The 16,453-nt window shown below is 35.0% G+C and overlaps 1 protein-coding gene across 1 annotated transcript; it reads left to right on the plus strand.

The window, feature by feature from the left end:
* Window positions 1-7,013: 7,013 nt before the first annotated feature.
* On the plus strand, window positions 7,014-10,461 carry LOC143599680 (protein DETOXIFICATION 40-like). Its single transcript, XM_077077584.1, has 6 exons — window positions 7,014-7,564; window positions 8,307-8,438; window positions 8,885-9,123; window positions 9,237-9,355; window positions 10,191-10,277; window positions 10,381-10,461. Exons 1-5 carry the CDS (start codon window positions 7,014-7,016, stop codon window positions 10,245-10,247), a joined length of 1,098 nt encoding a protein of 365 aa, XP_076933699.1. The 3' UTR covers window positions 10,248-10,277; window positions 10,381-10,461.
* The last annotated feature ends 5,992 nt before the right edge of the window (window positions 10,462-16,453 follow it).

Here is a 16,453-nt window from a genome sequence, read left to right on the forward strand (position 1 = left end):
AACCTAATGACTTTTTTTTAACTCATGTTATCTATTTAATAATTTAAATTAATAACTTTGAGAAAATGTTAATGAAGAAAGAGAAGAGAATGATAATGACCAAATGATTGAAGAAAGATAAATAAATGAAAAACTTACATACCCTTATAATATCTTAAAGAAATAGTGATGTGTTTTAATTTTGTACATACATTGAGTTCTCAAGTTTTTACAACTCAAAAGGGTTCTTAAATGAAATCTCCTATATATATATAAGCTTATGTGTCAACTTATACATAAGCTATGCCCCCACAATGACCACCATTAGATATATAATTAGGTTGTCCTATTGAACTTAAATCTTGGGATCTCCAGTCAACTAAGTTAGATTTTCCTTTTATATACCCTTTTTAATGGGCTTTAGGCTCATTCCACAACTTGATCTATACTAAACCATCAGGTTGTTGGATCCATAACATCATCTTTGACTTTGTGTAGTCACTACAGATAACTTGCGTAATTGAAATCAGTTATCATGATGTGTTCTTAACTTATAAGTTAGTTTTACCTAGGGTCAACTTTCTAAGACTATAACCTCAGTGGCCACCTGAATCTGGTTATAATGTTTGTCTTTATAAGACACACTTATCACTAAGGCAAACACATCTCCGTTATTCACTGTGACCTTTTTGTCCTCCACTTAGTCGTGTGTTTGCAATGTTAGATCGGATTACATAATTCTTATTGCTAAACCTTCCAAGTTCAAGTGTAAGACACATCCACATTTAAGTGCCATTGGATAAAATCATCTAACTTTCGAATAAGGTAAAGAAAGGTTATTCCTTTCTACACAAGTTTGATATATCATTCAATTACCATTTCTACATACTTCTAAAGAGTAGTTTCTTAAATGACTTTCCCTCACATTTCTTGCATTTTGATATAGTTTGTTTAACTTTACTTATGAAGACAACTCGACACTCATGATTTGAACAAGACCACACCTTTGTACAAATGAGTTCATCAATGCTTACTTATAAAGTAACACTTGCCATAAGTTTGTTATCAAACATCACCAACTTAGAGGATTCTAAATCGCACCCTCTAAGGCAAACCTAGAAAGTTGAGGTCTTTTTAAGATCCTCATAAGTTATATATTATTTCCTTATATTGAATGAAAACCCACTTTAAATTTGTCTATACATAAATTCATTCATGTTCTGTGTATCTTTGAATGTTTCATGTTAATTAGTCTTCTCAAAACACTATAATTAACCAGTACTAGTCTAGCATGCTTAAGACTATAATACTTTAGCTATGTGAACAGAAGATGCATCATTCTGATTCTTCATAGCCTTAAATTTATTACAATATCACTTTGAAACATTCACCTCTTAGCTTAGACAAAGTTATAAGATTTGGTCACAATCCTAAAACGTTAGTCTTTTGGAAAGTCTCGCAAGTTAATGTATGTAGCATATAAATAACTTCATCATTCATTTAAGGAAAATAATTCTTTTGCCTTTGATCTTCAAGATTTCACCATTGACTTATATGAACAGTAAACACAAGTCTTTCAGAGGTAAAATGTCTGCAGTCTGCGGACCACATCTACATGCATCTACAGTAGAAGAGGTGGACTAACCTCTGTAATATGTAAGACGAAGAATGTTTGTTTTTTGACGTGTGCTGCAGCATCCTAGAAAAATCCCATAATTATTTTGGACTAAAAATGTCAACTTTGAAAGTGCAATGATCAAAAAAATATTTTCAAGACAAGTAAATGGAAAAAAAATGAGATAAGAAAAACAAAGATATCTCATGTTAAGAAAAAAAAGAAAATCCATCCCACATGGAAAGATGGAAGAAAGTAGAAACATTTCACAAAGGTATAAATAGGAAAGGTAACTTTCATCCCACATGGAAAGAAGAAAAGAATCGGAAGCTCTTTATATGGAAGAGAGTTTCCATAGTAATATTCTTATGTGGCTAACCACTCTCCCTAGTCCTAGCGGAGGGTGCGAAGTACCCGACGCGCACGCACACGGACTTGGACTTGGACTCGGGCGATGAGTGCAATGTGGCGCTTTGATGGCGCACTTTGTATTTCGTACGCTTGTATCGCCGCATAAGGGCCGCCTTAGTATTTTCACGCTACGCGAAGTATCAAGATAAGGTTTCTTCACGCGACGCGTAGTAACTATTCTGCATGTGCGACACGTGTAGACACATGGCAGCACGTAGTTCCATGTGGCAAAACCGTTGTATGACTCATCATATATAAGGCGGTTCGCGCGACGCGAACTTCCATAACCTTTGTCCTTCGGGCGACGAGCAGGAGCAGAAAACTTACTATAAATAGGAAGGCGTATGACATTCTCCGAATCACACCAAAACACCATCACTCTCACGCACTTAACATCGTTTTGTATGCCGGTTCTCGTAGTACGTACTAAGCCCCGAGGTTCCGACGGTTTAAGCCTCAATACACAATAGAGAGTAGAAGTGCTTCCTGACAAGTTTAGGCATATAAACTCCGAATACAAGCGTAAGGTACGGGTTCTGCGTAAGTTATTATTTTATTATTATTATATGGCTTAGACCATAGTCAGGGATATAGCCCAAACTTTGATCATAATTATGTTTATAAAAGATTTATGCATACAAAGGTTATAGCTAAATTATTGTTTCTTTATAATTAAGAAACATAGCTTTTACATACAAGATGAGATAAGACAAATATAGTTTCTTCACAATTACGAAATATTACATGCAAGAGATATAGTTTTCTTTGTGATTAAGAAACATAAGGTTTTACATATAAAGGCTATAGTCATTCAATGTTTCTTCTTGAAGAAGAAACCAATCAATAGATGTTTCTTCATGAAGAAGAAACTCAGCACATAATTTGCAAATAAATGGAAAGACTATGGGTCTAAATATTTTATTCAAATAAATGATCAGTTAAGGTTTAAAGCTATCAAAACCAGACTAAAGGTCTGTAGCTGGATCAAGAGACGATCTGGTAATTTATATAAACCTATTTTATTATAGGTCAATCATTCATTCATAAAGGTTTTCGGATTTACAGTCAGTCATTAAGATAAACGGGTTGTTTACCTTAACAAGCCAGTCAAATGTTTATCTGAGATTGCATGATCTCTAAATTTAAAGGATTACGTAATCCCTAAGTCATAAGGTAGAAAATAAAAGCAACTCAGACCGAGTACACAGGTGTCTGGACCCAAAAATATCTGTTAACCTATCAATCAAGGCTATGTGGCCGCAGACTAACAAACATAAGGAAAGTTCTCCAATGGCATCAGTTCCTGGAGAACCTTAATTGTATGTGAATGGCAGTGGCACAAGTTTCTAGATATAAGAGACGTTTCTGCTGAGTTTGTTCAAGAAAACTATCTTGTCAGTCAAAGATTTAATAAATGTTTTTAGAGTCAACGATTCACCAGCATATCGCCGATGTATTTTTTCCCTACATTAAAGGAAAGCAAGTATAATACAAATAGCAAGGAATAGTGTCATTCATGGAGTTAGATGCTCGCTTATGAAGATGTCTCAGTTTTTAATCATGAAAATATTGAAATCAAGATTTAACAAGCTTTGCTAAGCAACTACTTGAATATTTATTATCCGAGAAATTTTCAAAATAAATAAATATTTTATTATAACTAAAGACTTCCGCTAATAACCCGCAACTCTGATATATTTACAAAATAGGTACCAACTACGGGTGTCACGCCTAAGCCCTAAGTCGGGCTGTGACATCTGCAGACTGCTAACAAATGAACTAATAACAATTGAACTATTATGCAAACTAATTAATTTCTTCAAACATTCCACAAATCAGTTTCAACAAAAAAACCAATAACAATTGAACTATTATGCAAACTAATAATTGAACAAAAAACCTTTAACAAATCAATTATGCAAAAAACTATTAATCTAACATGTTAGGTTTAAAATTCATGTATGTACAAAAACAACTATTAACAATTTCACAAATATAAATCATTTCCAACATGAGTGTTCCGTCCCAAGCACTTGATCATTAGTTTAATTTATGCACGAGCTTTACCCAGGACATATATAGCCAAATTTTAGTACTCGTCATGTATAATAACATATTAAATCATCGTATGAAACAAACCAAGTCATATTTTCTACAAAACACAAAAGCCCGGGAACAAAAAATAATTCAACACACACTATTATATGCATCAACAAAATCCAACACGATCAATGTCCTACTAAGCAGCCCGTTTTGGCTCGTTAGTGCAAATTTCTTGCGTAACCCATTTGCTAGTACTTAAAACTCATAGAACACTTTCTAACAAACGAATAAAACCATAAAATCACTCATTTATCTTTTAGATCAAATGTGTTCAATCATCATTCATTACTAGTACTTTATGCTATTAGAAAAGTTTATTATCATGCAGCCTTTTCCTGTGCAGCTGTTGAAATTGCTTCTTTTGACCCACTTACAGCCCGAACTAGTTACTCATGATCAAATATGAAATGTAATAGACTTAAAGAGCTTTTCGTAAATATAAAACACACCTTATCCGGATTTTTTATGATTTTATATGATTTTTTAAAAATCAGGAGAACAACTATGTTTTTCACTCTCTAATCAGCACTTAAACTTTCGATACAGCTGTGGAGTTTAGTGATGTCAACCAATTTACAGTTACAGTTTGTTTCTCATGTTCAAAGACAAAATATAAAAGGCTCAAATACCTTTCTAACCCAAAAAGAAACATCTTAATCGGGTTAACGGCTGATCTAATACTAATTTCACAAAACAGCTCAATTACCATTAATCAACAACAAAAACTAAACCTAAACATAGACATTATATCTATCACCAAGATTCAAAAGATAGAAAATAATAATTGTTATAATGTGATGTATTCTTAACTACAAATTAAACCTAAACATAAACAAATCAAACATAATAAAATTGTTATCTAGCATAAACAAACTGATGATACAAGTAAGATATCAATTATCAATGGACAAGAAAAAGTAAGGTAGTTGACAAGAAATTAGTATGTGGTTAACAAATAATAAAGAAGATAATTGACAAGCAAGATATGGTTTATGTATAGAGGTTAAATGGACAAAGAAGCTTACCTTAATTTCTGACGAAGGAGGCAGCGGCGGTTGGGCAGAGGTAGAGGTGGAGAAAGGGGCTGGAGGTGGAGGAGGCAAGAGCGGCGGCAGCTGGCCGAAGGTGGAGATGGCAGGAGCGGCGCCGACGGCTGGCCGGAGGTAGAAGAGGCAAGGGCCGGGGCCCGGGGGTGACGGAATTTGAGGGTTGAAGAACGGGGGCTGTTAGGGTTGGAGATAATGAAATAAGTTGAGAAGATGTGAGAAGTGGATGGTCCATGTTTGCGTGAAAAAGAGGGCGCACAGACCTTTTTCAATAAAATGTCTTCCGAAAAACAAACAATCTGCAAACCTAAACGTCTGCACATGGTCTGCGCGGCGCAGACAAAAGAGGCCAGAAAAATCTTTTGTGAAAAAACAAACACCCCCTTAATTTAAATAATTCTGGTGAACACATTCATCACCAACAAGATGAATGCTACTCATCTACAATCACTATAATGCTGAGATAAAGTCAATTGGATTGACACTAAAACTCTTGGATTTCACATTCGCTTCTTAAAACCATTTAACAAATACACTCTTGTCACGTAACACGAGCATCACACCCTAATTCTATACATATAAAAGCCATATATACATTTCTGCAAAACTTGGGGGCTCATAATGTAAATTAAATCATATTTATAAGTGTGACAAACTGACGACTGCCGATATCTACACTGATCACTCACCAATGGATTCATCCTCTACCCAACATGGTGACTTCACCGAACCTATTTTGTCGAAGTACCGGAATCCACCGGGTGAGGTTGTAAGTTCGGAGCTGGAGGAGATACTATCGGACATGAGCTTAACTTCCTTCAGTCGATTCCAAAAGGCAACAACGATGGAACTGTATAGTTTGTTTCGGCTAGCAGGTCCCGCGATCATCGTGTATTTGTTGAACAACGTGACATCAATGTCGACCCAAATATTCTGCGGTCATCTCGGAAACCTTGAGCTGGCCGCGGCATCGCTAGGCAACAACGGTGTCCAACTTTTCGCATATGGTGTCATGGTAACAAGATACTCATTTTAGCTTTTGCACATAACTATATATCTTTTTATTTTTTTTACAAAGACAATAAGAAAAGCGAGAAATTAACAAAGGATCGAGCAGTGTTCTAGCTGTACAGCACGGTGACTTTCTAGAGTCTCGTCGTGACAAGTCATGCGTGAGCTAGGGGTTTTACCACGATGGGTATTTTGGGGAGGTGGGTTGGGGGGGGGAGTTCCCTTGGAATTGGTGGTGGATTGGGTTATCATCGTTGTCCGCGATCACGAGTGTAAGTGGCCTTTTGCCAATGGGTGCATGTACCTGGGTGAGTGGGTCTTGTTGGTCGTTAAAAGACATATGCGAAGAAATTAGTTGAGTTATTCTTAGAATTATAAATATGTTAGGTTTTGTTTTAGATTTTATAATAATAATAATAATAATAATAATAATAATAATAATAATAATAATAATAAATGATGTTTGTAAACATTTTCAAGAAATGTAACTTTTACCATATATGGTTTATGAAATATCACCATCATATCTTTGGTTATAATTCAAGTTAAATTATTTGTATATGTTAACTATTGAGAGTTTGTACATATGACATGACTCGTTTGTAGTATTCTGCTCAGGATTTTAGCCTGCAGTCTTTCCTAACCAGATACAAATAAACCAGGGAGGCAGGGACAAACCGTTTATGCTTCTTTTAACCATTGTTTCTACACAAGTTCGGTTTTTTAAAACATTACTTTGTAAAGAAACAATACATAAACTTTTTCTTTCTTTTACTAAAACGTAACTACGCAACTGTACTATTTGCCGTAAACAATTTTTTTTTTTTTAACTTTTTTGTTAGCTTGGGATGGGAAGTGCAGTGGAGACACTATGCGGGCAAGCATATGGAGCTCATCAATACCAAATGCTTGGTGTTTATCTTCAAAGGTCAACCATTCTTTTAATGGCCACCGCCATTCCTTTTATGTTTCTCTACATCTTTTCCAAATCACTCTTGCTTTTGATCGGCCAGTCGCCCGAGATAGCAGCTGCAGCCTCCCTCTTCATCTACGGCCTCATCCCCCAAATCTTCGCCTATGCGGCTAACTTCCCAATTCAGAAGTTCCTTCAAGCCCAAAGCATTGTGAACCCGAGCGCCTACATTGCGGCCGTGATGCTGGTGGTTCATATTGTGTTGACATGGCTCGTGCTGTACGTGTGGGGTTGGGGCTTATTGGGTGGCTCACTCGTGTTGAGTTTCTCATGGTGGCTGATTGTGGTGGCACAGTTTGTGTATATAATGAAGAGTGACAGGACTAAGCACACGTGGACTGGGTTGAGCATGCAGGCTTTTTCAGGACTTTGGCCTTTTTTGAAGTTATCATCTGCTTCTGCCATTATGTTGTGTTTGGAAACATGGTAAGATATAGAATATATTAGTTTTGGTTTTGTATTTATATTCACTATGTTTCTATACAATCAAATCCTGCATCGATAATCAAACACGAATAAACAAATAACTCTTGTTTATATTAATCAGAAAATATAACTCAAAAAACTGATTACAATATCTCAAACCTTAACTCGGTTTGACTCTTGATGAACCCTAACTTGGTTGCATCTAGATGAAAACCCTAACTCGGTTACATCTCGTGTGTGTCTTAAGATAAACCCTAACTTGGTTGTATCTCACACCTCACATTCTATAATGTCTAACCTGTCTTTGTTTATATAGACTAACCTAACTTGTTAGCTAAGACATTACCAAATATAATAAAACCCTAATTCTATGGGTCCAATAGGTCCAACCTGATCACCTACACGTGACGGGCCTATCAAGTTGGAAATTACTTCCAACATACAAAGTTTATTAATACTCCATTCGTCCCGGTCAAACTGTCTTAGTTTAAAAAACACAAAATTTAAGGTGGATTGAATGATTACTTTTTTTACTACCCAAATGACAATAATGCTCTTGAAAAATAGGTCCACCATATTGTTTGTTAATGCTAGTTGTGTGTGCTTAAAGGTAAACTTAAAAACTGGCTAATAAATTTTGAAAATGGACATTTGTAATGGGACAAATAAAAAAGAAAATATGGACGCTTTTAATGGGACGGAGGGAGTAATAAATAACATCTTACGTGCTTTGATTACGTAGGTACTTTCAAATATTGATTTTGATCGCGGGTTTGCTCGACAATCCAGAAATAGCATTGGCCTCATTGGCGGTTTGTGGTACGATTCTTGGATGGGTGCTAATGATTTCAATCGGGTTTAACGCTGCGGCGAGGTATATTTGCGCCACATTCCACTTTGAGTTATGATAAATAACAAATTTTCTTAAATCGGGCGCTAAATAAAAGGGTCGGTAAAAAAATGTCACTTTTTGGTTTTAATTTTAGTAGTTAGGGCTATTTGAAAGCTCCCAACTTGCTTTATAATATCTCGTTTGGAAATGAGCCAGCCAGCTAGCTCGGTTTGTGAACGAGTCAAGCATGAACCAGGGTCCAATCCGCTTTGTGTCTTGGAGTTGTCAATACTGAAAATACAAGGCCACTTTGTTTTGTGATAGTTCGGTTGTTAAAGGTGAAATAAATATCTCAAATAATGACTTTTAACTTTGATAAAAGTGGCGAAGTTATGTCCCTATCTCAGATGACAAAAATATAACCTATTTTGAAAAGTTTCATAGTAACAAATTAATGTTTTAGTGACAGCATGATGTTTGAATGACAGTGTTGGAGTTAGCAACGAACTAGGTGCTGGACACCCAAAATCTGCAGCATTTGCTGTTGTGGTGGTGACTCTTAGCTCCTTAGTCATATCTTTAATATGCGCTATTATTCTTTTGGCTTTAAAACATGTCATAAGCTATGCTTTTACCGAGGGTGAAACGGTGGCTAATGCCGTTGCCGAACTCACCCCTCTGCTTGCAGTTTCCATCCTCCTTAACGGCATCCAACCCGTCCTTTCAGGTAAGATTCTTCATTCTTTTTTGATAAATAAATTTGTCGAAATTGACTAGCAGTCGTGCCATTTGTGACAGATGAATCTGTCATGACTGATTTTATGTTTACAATATAACTAGGGGTTGCCGTTGGATGCGGATGGCAAGCATTTGTTGCTTATGTAAACGTTGGATGTTATTATGTGGTTGGGGTTCCACTCGGTTCTGTGTTGGCCTTCAAGTTTAACTTTGGTGCTAAGGTACGAAAATATATTTCTTTTTAACAAGTTAAGCATTTAAGATTATATACGACATATGCTACATTTTCTAGTCATTGAGTATTTGCATATGGTTAATTTCTTTGGTAGTGAAACTTGAACTTTTCAACATAAAATCTCAACACAACTTTTTCTATATTCATTTTAAATACTCTAGGGGTTCGACATCCAAACCCGAGTGTCAAAACTGAAATTGGATTAATTAATTAGTTCTAATGTCAAATTTAGTTATTGAATTTTCTAATCTAGCTAGCAACCGGTACAAATTTAGATTACGATTTTGTGATTCCGATTCAATATGAATTTCAATATTCAATGATATATATAACTTCTTATCTTTACTTTATATAATTCGAATGAATCAACCCGACTTTGAATTTCACAATCAAATACTAATTTCAAAACTCGAATAACCCGATACAAGTAAATCAAATTTGACACGATAGACAACCCTAGCTCTATCGATGGCAATTTAATAGTCAAATTACAAGATGACTTAACAGAAAATTTGATTAGTCTGATGATAAATGAGCCCCAATATTTTTACACATTATTTTTTTTCTTGTATATTTTCAATGCTTTTACACATTTATTTATTTTTTTAATATTATTAGTGATAAAACTAGCAAGATGCTAGATGATACAAGGATATTAAAACAAAAACTTGAAACCACATAAAAAATTCCAATCTAAAAGTTGCATCTTCGTTCTATCTTTGTTCCATATAAAAAATATTCCTGTTGATTCCCTCCACAATCTCGTTCGACAACTGTGATCTATCATTAAAAAGATGTTTTTTTTTATTTAACAAATGCAGGGAATTTGGTCGGGTTTGGTTGGCGGTATGACCATGCAGACGATTATTTTACTATGAGTTACTTTTCGAACAGACTGGAACATAGAGGTACCATTTTTAGAAAAGAAATTATTGAATCTCTAGGAGTTATTTAAACCAACTTATGTGCAAATGGCAATTAATTCCACTACTATAACTATTTAATTTGCAGGTGGAGAAAGCAAAAAATCGAGTGAATCAATGGCAACACAAGAAAAAGGAACCCTTGCTACATACTTAATAAAATGTTACATTTTATATATCTAGGAAAATCATAAAAGTAATATTTCATTTAACAAAATATCATAATATTTGATATGCATTTAAGAAAACAACACACTGTACGTATACTACAAAATAAAAAATAAATATATAAAACAAGGTTCTCAAGAAGTTAGTGTGATCCATAAAATGTTTCTGCGGGTTCATAAAAATGTGCAAATTTACACTTTCATCGACGGTAAAACTTGTTTGTCAAATTTCTTGAAAATTCGTTGGTTAATTTTTATGGAAACTTAGGAACTTAGTAAAGTCTGTTTTTTCAGTAGTGGTTTTTTATATCATGAGTGACATTTGAAGTTATATTGTTTTTTCTCATGTATAAGGATAATTCTGCAAAACATTTCTGCAAAGTAGAGTGGCATTTTCTTAAAATCGTATGAATATAGAAGATTTTGTGAAATCCCTTAAAATTTTTTTTTCCCTTTTGATAAATTCTAGAGTTTGCTATCATTAAGCTACATTCTAATAGTTTTTAGGTTTGCAACACGAAAGTATGGCTTAATTTGTGTGGGAGAATCTTTGTATGCAGTTCTTAATAATTTAATATTCGTGAATTATAATTTTTTTGAATTAAAATAATTAAGTACGTTTACTATTAAATATAGGATTAATGATGCATGTTAGCATTAAAAGATTGTTTTCGACTCATAGTAACGAACTAACGGTGACATAGCAAGTTAAAAGATGTTAGCTAACATTGTTTGCTCTTGTGCATTTTACAGTAACATGTATATAGTCAAATTTAAATGTCAGTCTCCTCAAGTAGGGTCTAGGGCTGTAAACGAACCGAACGAACACGAACAAAGCCTTGTTCATGTTCATTAGTTAAGTAAATAATGTGTTCACGAACGGTTCACGAACATTTACCGAACGAGATTTTATGTTCGTGTTCGTTCATTAAGGAAATTGATGTGTTCACGAACGGTTCTCGAACACAAACGAACACAAATAAAATCGGCAGAACTAGAGATTGAGACCGATATATTCATCAATGTGAATAATGAAAGCACGTAAACGAATCGAATGAACACAAATAAGGGCATGCTCGTGTTCGTTCATTTAACTTTAAAAGAACACGGACATTTAATCGAACAACTATTTATGTTCATATTCGTTTATTTAAAAATGGACATTTGTGTTCGTTAGTTTAAAATCTAAACTAACATAACTGAATAAAGATAAACGAACATGTATGAACAAACGTAAGTGAACACAAATATAAACGAACTTAAATAAAAAAAAATAAATTAACACAAATTAACAAATATAAAACATTTAAGCAGATGCCTTATCCAGATAATATTTAATTATTTTCTATTAATATTAATACATAAATGAACATAAATAAACAAACATAAATGAACAAAAACGAATGTTCATGAACATAAATGAATGAACGGAACATGTGTTCATGTTCATTCGTTTAATTAAACGAACACAACTTTTTTGTTCTTGTTCGTTCGTTTATTAAATAAACGAACATAAACGAACTTCCCGCCAAACGGTTCACGATAGTTCACCGAACGTTCGGTTCGTTTACAGGCCTAGTAGGGTCTGTATATAGTCAAATTTGAAGTCAATGTTAAGTCAAACATCGTGCTTCCCTTTATTCGATTGTGGGGAGAAAGTAAAAAAAAAAGAAAAAGAAAAACTGCACAAAGAGGGACACAAAGTGTATCAGGGATACAAGGGTATAATCTGTCTTTCCAAGATTTTGTTAACAGAATAGTAATGTCTAACTGACAACTAGACTCAAAGTGAAAAAAAAAGAGAGTAAAGGTCAGTGGGTCAAATTTTCAAAATAGGGTCGCAAACTGGTTCCAGGAACATAAAACGTACTTTACTCAATACTCTATTGTGGTCTTTTATGTTTGTGTTTCATATTGTCAACTTATGTGAGAAATGTAATTCATGCTCTTAACTTGCTCATATATCTTAGGCATTCACCATAGAGTGTTCCTTCATGATTTTGAGTTTTGATTCTTACATCCCTAAGAGTTCACATATAAAAAAATACTACAAAGTAACTAACCATTACAAAACAAATAACTTTAAGGGACACAAAGATCCATAGGCATCTTGTCGACACATATAAGGTTCGTGGTAATTTGTCGGTAAAACCCTTCAAAAAACTTATCATTGGCAATATCTTTGCCAATGGATACCATAGATATTTACCGACGAATATTTCTGATATACTGTATCAAGGAATAGTGATGGATCATCGTCTGTTTTATATTTGTTTCAAAACAAACTAAAAAACAGAACAAATCCATAATTAATTAAAGACACAAATATAGTTAGTCTGTGACGTTTCCTAGAAAGTAACAAGATTGGATACTATGGTTTAAAAGTCACATGTAGAGTATTAAACAATAATTTTGTAATAATTTTAGGTAATAATTGCAACTTTCGTTAAATGTTAACTGAAAAGCTGAGGGCATTATTATCATTGCACCTCCCTCAAATTGTCATACTAATCAGTCGTGAAATTGCATCTTATCACCTTCATTTACAACACAACGTGATATGGTTTGATTAGGGCAAATAGACAAGAGTTCGATTAGGGCAGAATAACGTCTTTCACCATCGTGTACAACAAAAGTTCGATTTAGGAAAAATCACGTCTATCATCTTCAAACACAAAACGTGATTGCGATCAGGAAGATGGACACATGGGTATTTAGAAAAGAGTTTCGGAAATTTGAGTTTGACATGGCTTAAAGTTTATGAAACGGGCAAGTCAATTATGTGGATTTGCTGGACATCGAAAGGTTCTGTATTTTTTAACTTGAATGACATTGTAAATATGTTAGGTTATAATGAGGAATCACTTTTGTATTACCACTAGAAGTGATTTAGACTTTGGTTTGAGAGCTTTACAATAATGATGTTCTGGCCGATGAAGTTTGTCCCTGATGTCCATTGCATTTCTGTTTATATTGAATATGGGAAAACCTGCTTGATCTCTTATTTTCTATCTCCAACTAAGCCTGGCTTAGCCATTGAAGAATCACTACAAACTAAGACAATTACAAGCTGTCTAAAGAGGTTACTTTTAGAGTGGAATTCAGGTGAAGGGTCTAGTTCAAGAATGGATGTTCAAGACCAAGTGAAAGGTATTGAACAAATGCAAGCTATTGAAATGCAATTTGATAATCAGACACTATTTCCTAATTTGCAAGATATGCAAGGTGATTTTTAGGTAGATGATGAACATGAAGATAAGGTTGGAAATGAAGAATTGATGGCGAGATCATTGTAGATGAAGCTAATGAGGTAGAAGAAGCTGAAGTGGATATGAACAATTTCAAAGTTAACATAGATGATGAAAATGATAAAGGAAAAGAAAAAGAAGTCGAGGATGATAATTCTTCATTAGAAGAAGAAAAAGAAGAAGAGAAAGACGAAGAAGAAGAGAGTAATGATACATTTGGAACTTCATCATCAGAAGAAGAAAAGATTGAGATGATGAGAAAGAAAGCATTAAGAAAGATACATGAAGCTTCCAAAGAAAAATACACTTTCTATGTTGGTCAAGAGTTTGGTGATAATGAAGAAGTGACAACCCTTATAAGAAGACATGCAGTGAAAACATGGAGAGAAATATGCTTTAAATGAATTGACCAAGGGAGGGTTTCAGGCTGATTGTAGGAGTAAAATTCCACACTTAGAAGATGACCCAAATCATATTCAAAGTCCAGGCTCAATTCAGAAGGGGGATCCAAGTCAAAAGAGGTGTCCAGGTAAAAAATGTCAATAATGTAAAAGAGATGCTCAAAATAAAAATGATGGTCCAAACAAAAAATTGACCCAAGTAATAAATATGATTCAAGTAAGAAAGATGGCGGCAGGCAATCTGTAGAAACCCAAATAAATGCCCTTATGTTTTGAAATCTTATTTCAAAACACATACTAGAGTATTATATACACTTTCACCCCACTATATGAAAAATATTCAAAAAAAAAGCCTAACTTAATTCAACTCAAATTCATTTCATCGGTTTTTTTAGTATAAAGAAACTACATCCCCAAAAAAGCATCTTAAACCACAAACTACATTACACCATTCCGAGTGCAAAAGAACACAAAGAAAACAAACACTAACCAACTAATTACTAAACACTTTTCTTTTCACCGAACTTCATCTTTGAGTTCTTTTACCATGATTTCTATTTTTTTTGGGTTCAGAAGCCAATGTTTTATTTGAACTGATTGCTCACACATGGAGGTTTAAACCACACAAAAAATTTGCATCAAGTTCTTTGAAAAAAAAAGGGGGGGGGGGGGGCTACATAGATTAAGGTCAAGAAAGAAGAATCAAAATCGAGTTAGATATAAAAAACGACCCCTTGCGTGCAACAGTAGAAGCGGCAGCCAGGGCTTGTGTTAGTCCAGTAAGTTCTAGTTGATGCTAATTGTCCACAAAGACACATCACCATTGTCGATTAAGCCTTTGGGTTTAAAAGATAAGAAGATCGAACCCTCCCTGCTATATTTAAAGAAGTGAATGCATAATGAATTGAAATTATATACATACATACATATATATATATATATATATATATATATATATATTCTATTTTTTTGCGTAGTGACAAAACTGCCCTACGTTTTCTGTTAACTCGAAACTTCGCTCCATTTATAGTTAACATTTAACATAAGTAATAGACGTATATGTATTTTATATTTATTTCCTTATGGTGTAATCGCCAGCGAAGATTTGTTGTCGGTAAATATGTCGGCGAGAGCTTTCCACGCGGCAAAGGCGGTTGTGTTTTTCTTTAATATGGTGCATAGTAGATCCCTAGAAATAGTACCGTAGATCCATTGGAGGACAATGGAGTCAAGTCGTTCCCACGAATCTGCAGAAGGTGGGGAGGGGGTGCTTGGGTTGACCGGATCCTTGCTAGAAGATGAGGTCCGGATTGGTGGGGTAGGAGAAGTGAGATGGCCATAAACCAAATAGGCTTTGCAGTGAATGATAAATAACTCCGACCAGGTTGTATATTGGGCGGATTCCATCTCCAAGATGATGGGGATGAAGTTTTTAATATTGGTGACTGTTACATTGCCATGGCCGGAGATTGGAGAAAGAGAGACAAGTGTAAGTTGCCATCTCCAACCGAACTCCTTTATCATCGTTTTCCCGCATATAGCCACCTACGAGTCTTTGGCTCACTCTGCTACCCTCTACACCCATCGACCCTAGCTCATAAACTCGCTCACCGTTCCTCTCCGTGTGTCTTTCTCGGATATCCACAAAACCATCGCGGGTACAAGTGCTTAGATTTACACACAAATCAAATCATTATTTCCCGACATGTCGTATTCGATGAAACAATTTTTCCGTTTGCTCAACAACATGCAATCTCATCACCTTTTGCTCCACCATCCTATGATTTCCTCTCAACTTCATCCACACCTTTGGGCACATGTTGACCCATCTCTAAATTCACCTTTAGGACAAACTAATCCCTCAAACATACAAAAGAATTCTCCCGTAACTACAAGCCCTCTATCACCCTCACAATCTAATCCGAACTCTCCCGTAACTTCCACAAATAATCCATCCGAGTCACCACTTCAACCCATCCACTCTATAAATACTCAACATGACCCACCTAGTTCTACCTGTACGATGCGTACTCGCACAATGGACAGGATTATCAAACCTAAGAAAATATTAAACCTATCTGCTACTACTATAATCCCGATTCCCAAAAACCCTGCCTATGCCTTGTCTATCTCGGAATGGCACACTGCCATGACCAACGAGTTTAATGCCCTTCTTAAAAATGAGACTTGGGAATTGGTCCCACGCCACCCGCAAATGAATGTGATTCGCAACATGTGGCTTTTTAAGCATAAATTTAATACGAATCGGGCTCTTGAGCATTCTAAAGCTCGATTGGTATGTGATGGTCGTTCACAACAGGTCGACATAGACTATGGCGAAACAT

This window comes from Bidens hawaiensis, unplaced genomic scaffold (genome assembly GCF_021521415.1).
Source record: "Bidens hawaiensis isolate Kalapana, Puna unplaced genomic scaffold, B.hawaiensis_p1.1 tig00052510_1, whole genome shotgun sequence".
Taxonomy (NCBI): Eukaryota; Viridiplantae; Streptophyta; class Magnoliopsida; order Asterales; family Asteraceae; genus Bidens; species Bidens hawaiensis.

What these genes read in the sequence shown, in the direction of transcription:
- LOC143599680 (XM_077077584.1), top strand. Translation starts at nt 7,014, where the DNA reads ATGGGAAGTGCAGTGGAGACACTATGCGGGCAAGCATATGGAGCTCAT. An exon ending in ATGTTGTGTTTGGAAACATG is followed by an intron (nt 7,565 to 8,306) that starts GTAAGATATAGA and finishes TTGATTACGTAG; the next exon opens with GTACTTTCAAATATTGATTT. An exon ending in AGTTTAACTTTGGTGCTAAG is followed by an intron (nt 9,356 to 10,190) that starts GTACGAAAATAT and finishes TAACAAATGCAG; the next exon opens with GGAATTTGGTCGGGTTTGGT.